This window comes from Gadus morhua, chromosome 9 (genome assembly GCF_902167405.1).
Source record: "Gadus morhua chromosome 9, gadMor3.0, whole genome shotgun sequence".
In the NCBI taxonomy this organism is placed as follows: Eukaryota; Metazoa; Chordata; class Actinopteri; order Gadiformes; family Gadidae; genus Gadus; species Gadus morhua.
The window spans coordinates 8,262,533-8,276,046 of record NC_044056.1 but is presented as its reverse complement, the minus strand read 5'-3'; the positions used below and the strand labels follow the sequence as shown (position 1 = coordinate 8,276,046).

General features: G+C 46.1%; 1 protein-coding gene across 2 annotated transcripts; it reads left to right on the top strand.

Annotated features, from left to right (window-relative positions):
• The first annotated feature begins 221 nt into the window (after positions 1 to 221).
• si:dkey-29p10.4 (E3 ubiquitin/ISG15 ligase TRIM25) lies at positions 222 to 6,099 on the top strand. 2 transcript variants are annotated; one of them, XM_030366419.1, is made up of 8 exons: positions 234 to 270; positions 301 to 555; positions 941 to 1,842; positions 2,201 to 2,296; positions 3,415 to 3,663; positions 4,137 to 4,159; positions 4,662 to 4,816; positions 5,207 to 6,099. In XM_030366419.1, the coding sequence occupies exons 2-8, from the start codon at positions 315 to 317 to the stop codon at positions 5,764 to 5,766; spliced, it is 2,226 nt and encodes a 741-aa protein (XP_030222279.1). In that variant the 5' UTR covers positions 234 to 270; positions 301 to 314; the 3' UTR covers positions 5,767 to 6,099. The 2 variants fall into 2 exon arrangements, with proteins under 2 accessions (XP_030222278.1, XP_030222279.1); XM_030366418.1 differs by having other exon boundaries at positions 222 to 555.
• Positions 6,100 to 13,514: the final 7,415 nt, after the last annotated feature.

Below are 13,514 nucleotides of genomic sequence, written 5' to 3'. Positions count from 1 at the left end.
AACCAACCCAGTAAACCCTACCATGGCATAAGCAAAGTTTAAAACAGTGGTGCGACTGCCATGCTCTTTATTCGAACGATTATAATAAAAAGGTATACATGATGAGAAAAACAAACGGAAGCGTTTAATGAGCGCAGTCAAAGTGTCTGCACCTTTAAGAGCAAACACCAGCGTAGGGGAGGGGGGAGAGGGGCTAATTCAAACGTAGCTCCTCCCCTAAACTATTGCGAATGCGGAAATAACAAAACATCGGTTAGGCAGGCGTCCATGGTCCGCATCTGAAGTGTAATTCAGAAACAGAAACACATGAAGAAATGGGTGCTGTGTTAGATACACCATCGGTGTGTCCTCTATGTAAAGAGCTGGTCGGGGACCCGATTATTTTGAAATGTAAGCATCGTTATTGCCGACGCTGTATTGGGGATCTGTGGAGCATTACGCCGTCCGGACCATACAAGTGTCCTGAGTGGAAATGTAAGACTGTTTACAACACACTGCCCTTTGGGACGAGGAGCGCCACGGAGCCGGGTTCCTCGGGTCAAGCCCCCCCCCAAGGTAGATGGTGCATAGTTCTATAATGTGCTGTATGATGTATTGTATTGCTATGTAGTTCATTGGTAATAACAATGTGCATTGTTGCCTTTCTATTGCACACTTGTTTTTTCGTTGTACGTATGTTTATTTTTTTTCATGCTTTTATTATTACCCTTCTTGTTACTTACTTTGATATCAATTTATGCTTCCTTGACGACAGCCTGGAACTCAATAAATAAAGTCAAAACTTGATAACTTGACTTGATACTGAGATAGAAATGTGACATACTAGGGTTGTAACAAGTCATTAATTATCGTAGCATGTAGTTCGTACAGCATGCTTCTCGAGTTTCAGATTTAGATTTAGATTTACCTTTCCCAACTACAATTTTTTGCCTTCTATAAGGAACATCAAGCAACCCTAAATGGGAAAGGCCTCCTTTCACCAACGTCTACCTGGGGAAGCGAAAAGCCAGCGCTCCAGTGGACGACCGGCCCGACCCAAAACGGCCAGCCGTGGCCCGTCCCCACCCCGTGGCGCCTTCCAATGAGCCGCCAGAGGCCCCGACAACCACCCCTCCGCCTGTCCCGTTTGCCCGCGACGAATCACCGCCGTCCCCTGATGACGACCACAGGTCATCGGACCACAGCGAGGAGCCGGTTGAAGAGGCCTCAGAGGCTCCCGCCCGGCACACCAAGCCGGACACGGAACCAGAAGAAGTGCTCACGATGGACGACTCCAGTAGATCCAGCAGCGAAGAGGACGCCTTCGTCCCCGCTCTGGCGGCTCCGCCCCCTGACCTCGGAGGGACGGCACGCGTCAGCTGGATCTCGCCGTTGTTCGCCCACCGCCCCAAACTCACCGCCACCCGGAGGCTCTCCCCTGGGCCTTCGTCCCCCCGCCGCTCCCCCATGGCCCCGCGTCCGACCATCAGCCCGCCCCCCGTCCCTTCATATCCCCAACGCTCCCCCATGGCCCCGCGTCCGACCGCCAGCCCGACCCCCCCCGTCCCCTGCCACTACTGCGCCGGTGGGGCCCAGCAGCCGGCCGTGAAGACCTGCCTGGTGTGCGGCGCCTCCATGTGCGCCGAGCACCTGCGGCCCCACCTGGACTCGCCGGTGTTCCGGAGCCACACGCTGGTGCCGCCCCTGGAGGACCTGTCGGCGTGGCGCTGCCCCGAGCACCAGGAGATGAGCCGCATCTACTGCCGGCAGTGCGCCGTGTGCGTGTGCACCGTGTGCACCGTCATCGGCTCCCACCGGGACCACGCCTGCGTCAGCATCCGCGAGGCCGAGCGGGAGCTCAGGGTGAGGACGGGGGGGACAGGGGGGGGGGGTCCTGCTTGGGTGCTTTTTATTTTGCATTCCTGGTGGTATTAGTGAATGATGCATGCTGATCATTTTCTGTGTGTTTCTCGGTTTTTCAAATGTTCCTAATGGTAAATTCATCTAAGGGACTATTACATTTCTTATATTCAGTTGCAAAATGTTACTCTCCAATTTATTTTCTGATAATATAGGTATTAATATAATATAAGAGCTCTGATCAGTTTCCCAGAAGATATAGCTGTCTACATTGGCTAGAGTGCATCATGCGATGTCCTCACGGATGGATCGATTTGGCCGCACCGTGTCTTTAAAAGGTTGCGTACGTTCCCATCACCAGGGCAACCTGAAGGCGGAGATCCAACAGCTGCAGGAGTCTGAGAACACACTGATCCAACGACTGGCCGGACTCAGGGAGAAGAAACTGGATTTCGAGGTGAGCACGGCGTTGTCTATTTACACAGTGTGGTATAGTCTGTGAGGGGCATAGCTTCAGCGTCAATGCAATATAATTAGGGGTGTAACGGTACACAAAAATCTCGGTTCGGTACGTACCTCGGTTTTGAGGTCACGGTTCGGTTCATTTTCGGTACAGTAAGAAAACAAAATGCAAATTATAAATTGTTGTTCATAACACACTTTTGTGCTTTTAACAATAGGAACATTAGACAATACAAAGCTGAAATGTAGAAATAAAAATAAATAACATTGGCTTAGACTGTTTCTTTAAAAAATATATTTTCGCCATGTGCAAAATTGAACAATTGCAACACTAAACAGTTTCAAGTTGTTGCTCAGATTAAATAACATGAATAAGGCTCAGACTGTTTCTTTAAAAACAAATCTTTTCTCAATCTAATGTGCAACAATGAACAATTGCAACCCTAAACAGTTTCAAGTTGTTGCTCAGTTTAAATAACATGAATAAGGCTCAGACTGTTTCTTTAAAAACAAATCTTTTCTCAATCTAATGTGCAACAATGAACACAATCTTCATGTTTTTTGCCAGAAAAATCAGCTTATCCACATTATCTGCAGGATAATAAACAGGAGACCTTAATGTCGCGGGAGGGTCCTCAATCTCTGGCTTGTTGCCAACGCTAGCGGCATTAGCATTGGCCATGATGGTCGCTAGTACTACTGTTAGGTGCGTCACGCCACGGTGTGCGCAACTGTGCATGTGCGGCTGCAGCATGTTCCACACATGCGGTCCTCTATTTAATATGTCCGTATGGAAACTCGTTCGGTTCGCCTCCATACCGAACTTTGCACCCCGTACCGGAACGGTTCAATACAAATACATGTACCGTTACACCCCTAATGATAATGTTAATGGGATATACACACATCTATGTAAACAGATTAACCAGGTCAATAGCGTGTAGCCCCTAAAAAAAGTCCCCTTCCTAAAGCTTTGTGTACTGCAGTCTCCCCCTAGAAGTTCTGCTTTCTTTTGAGAACAACTGCTGTATCCCAGAGGAATCACAGGAAACACCTGACGGGAAACAAGCAAGCACAATGGCCTTGACTGACCCTCGCCCTCCCGGTCCATAGGGGGTGCTGGAGGAGGCTCGCTCGGCGGTGCAGCAGCAGTACGCTGCCATGAGGGAGGCCCTGGAGCAGGAGGAGCAGTCGGCCCTGCAGTGCGTGGTCCAGGAAGAGGCCAGGTCCGTCGGGGGCCTGGAGGGCCACCTCAGCAGGCTCCAAGGCTCCCTGACGTGTGTCCAGAAGGGCCTGCACACCCTGGAGGGCCTGGCCGATGCCAAGGGGGAGCAGCGGGTCCAGGAGCAGGCCTTCATCATGGTGAGACACGGGCCCCTTCATGGAGCTTGAGCTGTAGAGTGCACACCCGGGGGCCAGAATACGGTCATGCAGCAGCATGGCTCCTGCATGGAGCTTTAGCAGAAGCGTGCAGACCTGGATCCAGAACAGCGTTTTGGAGCACAGGCCTGATTTGCCTTTCCGTAGCTTTGGGCAGGTGTGGTAGAAGGCGATGGTTGTGACTATTGAGGAGGAGGTTTAAGCCACTCGAGTCCAGTGCCAGGAGTGAACCCATTCTTAGTTGGCAAGGTTTTGAAAATCTGATGGCGATATTCCTCATTGGTTAAAGATGTTCAACAAACCCAATAATATTCATATATATATATATTTATAGTCAAAATGCATCTGTGTCTGGACATACATTTAGGGGGTTACTGCCTAATGCAAGTTATCTATTTATTAATTTCACTAACGCATAATTTAAATGCCATTTTTTATGTTTTTCTTTATTACAGGAGTACAGCAAGATCACCCAAATGTAAGCTGATTTAGTCATATACCTTATGATGTTTGCACATGCATTTTGTCAATTGACCATGTTGTGTAGTTCTTAGATCTGTTAAATAACGTTTAATTAAATGTATAATGATAGGTTATTAGCTATAACCCTGTATTTGAAATGACTAAATTAATTTATAACTTTAGCGTCTTTACTGTCGGAGGAACTTTACTGTCAAATAATCCAATAACCGCTATTCAGAAGAAAGTGATTAAAAACCTCAACTGTTTATTGAAATGAAGGATGATATGATCACCGTCTGTGTATATTTTTGGCTGATTTGCAAAGCAGGAATAACAACAAGCACCCGGTTCACTCAACACAAAGCGTGCTCCTGCATATCTCCACAAGAATCTATTTAATCGACTTCTCATTGTCACGTAGCGCCGCAGCACCTGCAGCTGCATACAAAACCCCCATCTCCTCGCCTCATTTACACCCTGACCCTGCTCTCCCCCCCCCCCCCCCCCCCCCCGGTCAGGTTCAGTGAGGCTGGTCCCGGTGTCGTGGACCTGGACCCCCAGGAGGAGGAGGAGGTGGACCGCGCCCGGCTGCACTGCCTGAAGAGCTGGACGGAGAAGAGGCTGAACACCCTGGTTATCTCCCTGCCCGAGAGAGACCCTTTACGACTGCTCTGTGAGACACTACTGTTTAACACCTTAACTTCCTTATCACGTCCCACCACATTCGACTCTGTCACTTATCCACTGATAGTTTGGTTGGTTTGCTTTTTAAAGTTGTAGTAGCTAAGATTTGTGTGCTGTTATTTGAGTGTAATTTGTACAAAATGGTATAGCCATTCGTCAGCTGTTGGTGAGTGAAATGCGTTCTGATATTTTGGGGGTTTCCAGGTTCAAAATCATACTCTTTCCTGCTCCGTCTTTAAAACTCTTGGTTCTTACCTCCAGCACCTCTAAGACTCAATAATAGTGCATCGCTTCCGTCGTTCTTTTCTCCATACTTCATCTAGTGGATTTATTACTTATCCCCCAGTTCTGGGTCTAATTTAAGTCTTTATTTGTGCAGATGGGACCGTTCCCTCCCTGGACGCAGACACGGCCCACCCCAAGCTGCTGCTGTCCCCCGACTACAGACAGGTGTCCTATGGTGAAGTTCAGCAGGCCTATTCAGAGCAGGGGGCTCGATTTAGCTCCTTCCCCCAAGTCCTGGCCTCCGAAGCCATGGATCAGGGCCGCTGGTACTGGGAGGTGGAGGTGTCTTCGGAAGACGCCGGCCAGTGGAAGGTGGGGGTGTCTGAGGCCCAGATCGGGAGAAAAGGCCAGAAGGGAAACTGTCGTCTGGGCCTCAATCCCTTCTCCTGGTGCCTGGGAGCGGAGCGGGGCAAGGTGGAGGCCATGCACGACAGAGCGTCTGCCTCGGTGGCAGTGGGGCGGCTGCAGAGAATAGGAGTGTTCCTGGACTGTGACGAGGGCGTGTTGTCGTTCTTCAATGTGACACCAGGGGGCGCCCTAGCCTTACTTCACACGTACAAGCAGGAGTTTGCTGAGCCGCTGTACCCGGCTTTTTCTGTCTGTAAAGCACAGCTGACCATCTGTGATCTGTTCAAAATGTCAGACCCCGAGTGAGGGAGGGGGAACGACATCCGTGTGGCTCTTTGAGAAAAGGGCATCGTGATGCTTTCTTTTATGTGTTTTTCAATTTGTATCTGTATGAATAGGCCTATGTATGCTTCTTTGACATTTTGTTCAAAAATTTGTCAAATTCTGTGTGCAAGCATTTAATTCATACAAATAAGTTGTTACACAGCAGCATTTTACTACATTCCAAAAGAAATGTATTTGTATTTGTAATGTGCGGTGTCTTCCATAACACATTTCACGTATAGTATCAAGCTTTTAAAATCATTGTGGAAATCAATATATTTCTGTTTCAAATAACTTTAAATAATTTCCCTAAAAGATGTGTTTTTATTGAGTTTCATTCACTTTTTACACGATCCCTCTGAAAATAATGAAAGCCATGTGTCACAAAAAAAACGGCAGAGGTGAGCGAGAGGTCAGCCCAATGAATCACGGCCCGCTGTGCGATCGTTTATCCCACCTGACCGGACACCGGTATTGTGTCTGTAACTTTACACCCCCCCAACCCCCTCCCATCCATGGGCCCCAGACTGACCAAACACCACAGTCAGCGAGATCTCGCAGAGCGATACAAACAGCTAGTGTTTCTGAACGGCACCCCCCCTCTCTCCCGCACGAGCTGCAGAAGTAATTCATTCGGTGGGTGACCTCATTAAGACCGGGTACCACAGTCATGTTTATAGATTTCTTAAGGGCAGTAGAAGGACTGCTGGCCACTAGAGCTGCCTACAAACAATGTAGATGTTCAGAGGCAACTGGCCAACACTGCAGTCAATGAGATAGAGCGCCAGTGTTTATCAATGCATTGCATCTCCGTTTTTATTGTATTTTATCCACAGGTAGACTAGACACAGTATATTCATTTCCATACCCTTCTGCCTTGGCTTCCTCTACCTTCAAATACCTGTTTACCCCTGTTTTTACAGTGTAAAACTAGATTTATAGCAATGACTTCAAGCATGTAGCCCTGCGCGCCACACCATGCCCAAATCCTGTCTGCCCCGCATTCCTCTCTCTTCACTTGTTGAATCAAGCAGTGCAGATTCCGGACATTTCTTAGATTATTAGATCGGAGGAGTCCCGCTGAGAATTTAGGGTCTCGTAAGTAGGCTAATTACATCCTTGTATTATTTTCCTGCAAATCACAGAAATGTGTCTTTTATGAAATCTCTCACAGAGCTCCTCTCCACTCGGTTGTGTTGTTAGGGTTCGCTCAGAAGCGAAAGCAGTCTGACCACCTGTTGCGTGATTCCCAGGCAGCATATTCAGCTGTCTCTAATAAATCCTTCGAATTCTCGTAGAAACGTGAAGACGTATAGTTGGCATCGGCAGTGCTGTTACTCTTTTGAATAAAACCTTCTATACCAGTATATTTATTGTGATTAAGTCTCAATTGTACCCCAACCGCCCCTCCTCCTAACTTACTCTCCTAAAAAACACCCTTCTTATGTACTTATAGTATGTTTGTACTTCCTGGCACTTATTGGACACACTTATTGCATGTTGTACCTCCCGGGCATTTATTGTACACACTAATTGTATGTTGTACATATTTGTTGCATACGGGGAATGGGGTTAACCTTGCAATTGTAAGTGGTTGACACCTCCTTCTAACAGCGATACTTCGTTGTTTCTCTTTCTTCTGACAAATATATAAATACTTATATATTTATTATATACAATATATATATACAAATATATATATATACTTATATATCCAAAGCGTAAGTCGCTTTGGATAAAAGCGTCTGCTAAAAGTTCTAAATGTAATTGTTATGCTGAGCCGTAGAGTGCTACATATCAGAGAGGACTGGCAAGCAACAAGAGGAGTCTGTTGTCAGTACACAACACACCTATGGGTGCTGAATAAGCTATCAACACCCCTGTCTGTGTGAATATAATGTGATGCGTGAAGTGTAATGACCTGGTGAATCATTTATTACTGAAGGGATCATATCACACACACACCCCATTAGAATTTATTGCACCAGCAATTTTGATGTTTGACTATGTCTATTAACTTGGCCTGAATGCAATCGCCCGGTTGACTGATTCTCTCTGCCTGGTTTCCCAGCCTTGTGTTGCAAGCTGGTGTTTGGTGAACCATTCCAACTCCCAAAGACACTGTGCAGGTTTGGCATCGCTCATCCCAAAACCTCCAAAAGTTAGACCTGACCTGCAGTAATTTATTCATTACTCTATCTTTGGATATGTCTTTTCTGCCTCCCTTCATCCCTGTCCCTGCGGGCTTATTACTGTCATCTCCCAGGATGGCCTATTCAACACGGATGCCTCCTTATCTTTCAGAAACAAGAGCTTCTTTTCTAGCCCGATGTCAGCCAGTCTCAAATAGATCAGTGATTTATCTCACCCTTTCAGCTTCATTTTCTGTGTAAAGATATTCTGATGTGGCTATACTTGCCTGCATATATCTAGATATATATATAGATAGGCAGATAGATTCCATTCAGGGACTTCCTGTAACTTTCTTCCTGTCTGTCAGAGTTGTTATTCCTTTTTATGTCCCACTATACTGATGCCTCAAAGGTTAGTCTTTGTGCCTCTGGCCGTATCTCTCGTCTATAAGAAAAGACTCCCCCGCCCTTTTGTAAATGCACTTCTCATAAATCCTTTACATTGCCTTGTTAAGCCTCTGTCTATCAATCATTGCTCTTCTATTTATGATCCATTCCAATCTTTTTCTTTGCCATGTTACCAGTGTCTTTAAATGATATGCTATTATCACTGACTGATGCGAGTTGCAAAGCCACACATCTGAAGGCATAATTGATAGGCCTCCTTAAGCTGCCACTCAAAGAGTCCATCAAACCAAGGTTAACATTGCATTTATGGTGCTCTGGTTTCTCCATGGTAGTCCATTGTGCTGCCTTTCACGTGACCTCTACTGGAGTTTTCAAAAGATAATTGCCATGTGACTCAGAGATGGCTGAAGGCCTACCCATGGACCCCAGACTGGGCGATGGCGTTTCCACCGGAGGGTGCGGTTCGGTTCGGTTCGCCTCAGTCCAGTAGTGAGGGGGTGTGGTAGCCCAGCTCAGTTCCGAGGTCGCGTTTCAACCATCCACTCGGTAAGTTGTTCTACCGCAATGTTACCACCTGTTACTCTGGGGGCACTTAAAACAAAGCTGCTACCTCCCCATCACTAATCACCCCCCCCCACCCTACTAAAAAACTCAAAGTAAAAGCTCAACCTTGGTCTTTTGGGGTTTTCTTCACTTCATTATATTTTGTTTTATTGCACTGAAGGGTTTCTGTGAGCAGTGCTCAGATGAAAGATTGCGACGCTCACACACTAAGGGCACACTGGTGGAAAAGCAGACGCACGGGTCTTCAGCTGACGTGCTATTGTTAAGCGGTAAACTTGGTTGCCACGGATACGGCAATTGTTCTGTGTGCTTGCATGGAGCTTATCACGTTCACGGGTTTTCCGTGTCACTTCTGCTGTGTGGTTGTGTGTGTGTGTGTGTGTGTGTGTGTGTGTGTGTGTGTGTGTGTGGGGGGGGGGGGTGGATGTGTGAATTGGGTTTGGGACTTGGGAGTTGATTGCTTGTGTGTCAAAACCCAACTTTCAGGGCATCCCTCTCTTCTCTCTGCTCTCGTTCAAGTGCCGCTACGAAACGGTATGAGAGGAGACAATACAATACAAAACATACAGGATCACACAGCCACACATCGACATAGACTTAGCATGTATGTGCACACACACACACACACACACACACACACACACACACACACACACACACACACACACACACACACACACACACACACACACACACACACACACACACACACACACACACACACATACACCTTACAGAAACTCAACTCACTAGCTGTAGGGATACGATATATTAGGAGACAAAAAACTCTGACTTAAAGGAGTGATGATTATTAGGCTGGACAGATGAGGGCAGAGTGCTCTGGGAAGACCTCCCATTTTGCTGTGAGGTTGGGCTCGCTGTATTAGTGACTTTATAATTCACTGGAACTGAGTCTTCAACCAATCGTCACGGCTAGACAAACCTCGCAAAGGTAAACTCACGCCAAAGGACGTGCCCGGGAGACCGCATCCACCAGGTGGCTGCGGGGAATTCTGGCATTCATTAGATATGGAGATTATTGTAGAAACTCGACACCACTCTCCTCCATGTGGCCTCTGCTATGAACGCCTGGCTGGAATAAACACAGTTTTTAAGTGGGATGAGTGGGTGCCGGGTTAACATTAGGTCAACCTTGGGTTGACTATTGTGGCAGATGAAGACACAGCAATGTTTTGGGGAAATTACTCAGGCGTCCTTGGGTAAGATGCCCCACCTCTCTATCTGCTACTCAAACACACGTTTCTGAATTCACTTTAAGGTGCTTTGGATAAAAGTGTCATCCGTGTGAATCATACCTCTGATATCTTCCATGATAGTCGCTTGAGATCATTTCAAATAATAGGTATATTTTCAATGAAATAAAAATCCACTGTATAACATATACAGTATGCTGTGAGACAGAACCTCCATCCCAAATCCCAAACCCGGGGAGAGTAAAGCACATCTTATCCTATGCTTCGTCACAGTGCCCTGTGGAGACGTAGTGGGGAGGCGTCTTGGTGTTTGTGACACACTATCTAAATGTCAGCCGCAAAGGTCTAAGCGTTTCCCAAAGGTCCCTGCTCCTCCCAAAGGCTACGGATTCCATGCGGAGACACAGGGTTCCATGCTTGGTGCCCCCCCCCACCCCCTAACTTCCCCCCTCCCCACTCCACCTCCTACCCCCCCTCCCCCTCCTCCCACCCCCTGATTTCCATGGTATTTGGAAAAAGATTAAACTGACTATTCAGTTATTCGGTTTGAGTTTGGCTTTCAATAAATGCAGTTTTTATGATGACCGAATTCCCGTGATTCAAAAGCAGGAATGTACATTCATCTTATCGCAGTAATTAAAAATTGTATCTTACAGTGAGCAGTACAAACGAACGGGGGGCTGTCTGTACAGGAAAAGCATAATTAACTCTTCTTTCCTGTACAGAGAACCTTCTGAAGAACATTGCAATTTGAATGACTCGTTCTCATCAAATTTCATGTTCTTTTTACTGTTAATGTACCATTCTCTCTCTCTCTCTCTCTCTCTCTCTCTCTCTCTCTCTCTCTCTCTCTCTCTCTCTCTCTCTCTCTCTCTCTCTCTCTCTCTCTCTCTCTCTCTCTCTCACAAACATACTCTCGCAGTCATCCCTGTTATCTGGCTGTCTATGCTATTTGAGTCATTATCATTAGAAATTCACATTTTCCCAGAGAACTGTCTCCATAATATGTGTCCGCAGTCCGCACAAACCTCGCACACCTCACACACCTGATTAATTTCGCTATAGCACTCTCTAGAGAGTGTATTAATGCTCTGTTCTACACGTTACAATACTTGGATACTTACCACAAGATGTCTAAATTGTTCTTGTGATAGAAAGGTTTTAATGCAAGCTATCCATATGTTCATAATGCAGTCAATTTCCCTACTGTCTTTCTTTTTAGCTCAATGTGTCTTCAAGGGTGCCATGAACATTAAGATACAATTCTGAGCGTGCAGTAACATCCAAAGTATCTTGTAGTTTTCTGTGAGTGATATTCTACCTGATTTCAGATGCTCCTCCAAGCACGCTTAACACCTGACCCCCAGCAGCAGAAGTTGTTCAGCTAAGACTTCTGAATGACTAGTCCACCAGCGCAGCAGCAGGGTTGTCATAAAGGAGGGGGATGTTTGGATTTACTTTGCACCAAGCACTGGGTGTGATATTCCAGAGATACAGACACCCTCATTCGATCCAACACACCCCCTCCCCAAGAAAAACAGCTTCTGCTACATAGTGTGTGTGTGTGTGTGTGTGTGTGTGTGTGTGTGTGTGTGTGTGTGTGTGTGTGTGTGTGTGTGTGTGTGTGTGTGTGCGTGTGTGTGCGCGCGTGTGTGTGTGTGTGTGTGTGTGTGTGTGTGGTTGTGTGTGTGTATTTGTTTGTGTGTGTTTGTGTGTGTGTGAAGGAAGTTTCTGTCTTCCGCCTAACCGCACGTTCTTCCTCAGTCTTGTGACCGCACAATTTTGGTTCAGCAGCAGAACGAAAATAGAGAGAATACTTTTGATACTTTTGATACTCCCACGTTTGGCGTCAATACACTGACCTGGCTGTCAGATGGATATAAGGAGTGAATCGATCCAGGCATCTTCCGGAACACATCTTGGATGGACTGTTGTTGGCTCAGCCCCTGCTGATCTTGATATCCTGACAAAATTGATTATTGAGTGAAACAGGACACAAGGATGAGCTCGCCTTGACACACACATTTTTTATCATGAGGTTAATAATTGTATTGTAAGGTGGTTCGTACTCAAGCTGAAAACATACATTTAAAATGGAGGCTTTGTTGTAAGAATATCCTTCTAATTGTTTTTCCTGATTGGGTTTAATTCAACGTTCATTTTGATATGGATTGTAGGTCTAGTAATATAATCAACTTTCTCGCTAATTTCCCAACGGCTTGTTAAATTATTCTTCACATCATGCCTTTTTTACTTTACCACCTACTTTATTGTTCTATTGGATTTCTGACGGCTGCTCTTGTGACACCATTCTACAGAAATATCCATCCACCCAAAATTTCATATCCTGAGTAGATTATCTCCATTTTATGAATTCAGACTCCTTCTAGCCAAAGGAGGAAATTCTCCTGACGCTAGAAGGCTGCCTGACTTGTATGTTATCAAAGAAACAGGGCAAAAAATCTCTGCAATGTCCCGCTGAATGATATTTAGAGGCATGGAGGGCCCTAGTGTTTAATGCGGGATAGCCTATTGGCTACCAATGATGGGAGGAGAGGAGACGGCTCGAATCAGCTGTCAAATAAGTCGTTTTCTGCGCCGATTCCTAAGCAGCATGTACCCTAACCGGCAAGAGTCAGGACATCATATAGCCATGAGTTGTGTACTGTCGCCGAAGGGAAAGTGTTGCCTATGACGCAATAATGACGAGGCCTGCATTCAATGCTGTTTCCAAGCACCAAGAAATAGGCGGGTGGCCATTAAATCGGTTCCTTGGTTGACGATAGCATTTTATTGCTCGTAAAACATTGCGTATCAGAGACGGGTGTCATAACTTCCGCAGGATGCTCAGGTGTTTGTGCGTTAAGTCAAATTAATAATAACCTCCCCTTCCTCCCGACACAAGATAGGATGGATTAGTCACCTGTTTTTTAATGGAGTTTTCTGATAAGCCCGACCTATTGACACCCTACACAAAGCAGCCTGTCGGACACCATGTTCCCTCGCTCTTTCATCTCTAATTTCACACCATGGGCCAAACGCTGCTTGACATCAAACAAACACTATAGTTCTATATATAGTTCCATGTTCTCCGGTAAGATCAGGCACGATGCTCTCGAATATTCATTAAAGCAACACGATGGGTCACTAAGCCTGATTGTCTCCCAGAACAAACAAGGGCTATGTGTTCCTTGATATAAGATGGCACGACTTGAGATGACATTTAATCAAACGTGGAATGAACCAATGTCACTGTCGGGCCTACTGTAAGGAGACCAGATTAGATACTCTATAGTTTCATCCCCGCCGGAGTTCTGCGTGCCCTTTGTAATTACCACAGCTTTGTATTTTAATACAACACATGCTTGGTATGCTGCTAACATATAGGATACAGCAAAATTAAAAAGTTAAT

Excerpts from the sequence above, each read along its gene's own strand:
- si:dkey-29p10.4 (XM_030366418.1), top strand. The coding sequence starts at position 315 with ATGGGTGCTGTGTTAGATACACCATCGGTGTGTCCTCTATGTAAAGAG. Across the intron at positions 4,160-4,661 it reads TACAGCAAGATCACCCAAAT|GTTCAGTGAGGCTGGTCCCG; the intron begins GTAAGCTGATTT and ends CCCCCCGGTCAG. Across the intron at positions 4,817-5,206 it reads AGACCCTTTACGACTGCTCT|ATGGGACCGTTCCCTCCCTG; the intron begins GTGAGACACTAC and ends TTATTTGTGCAG.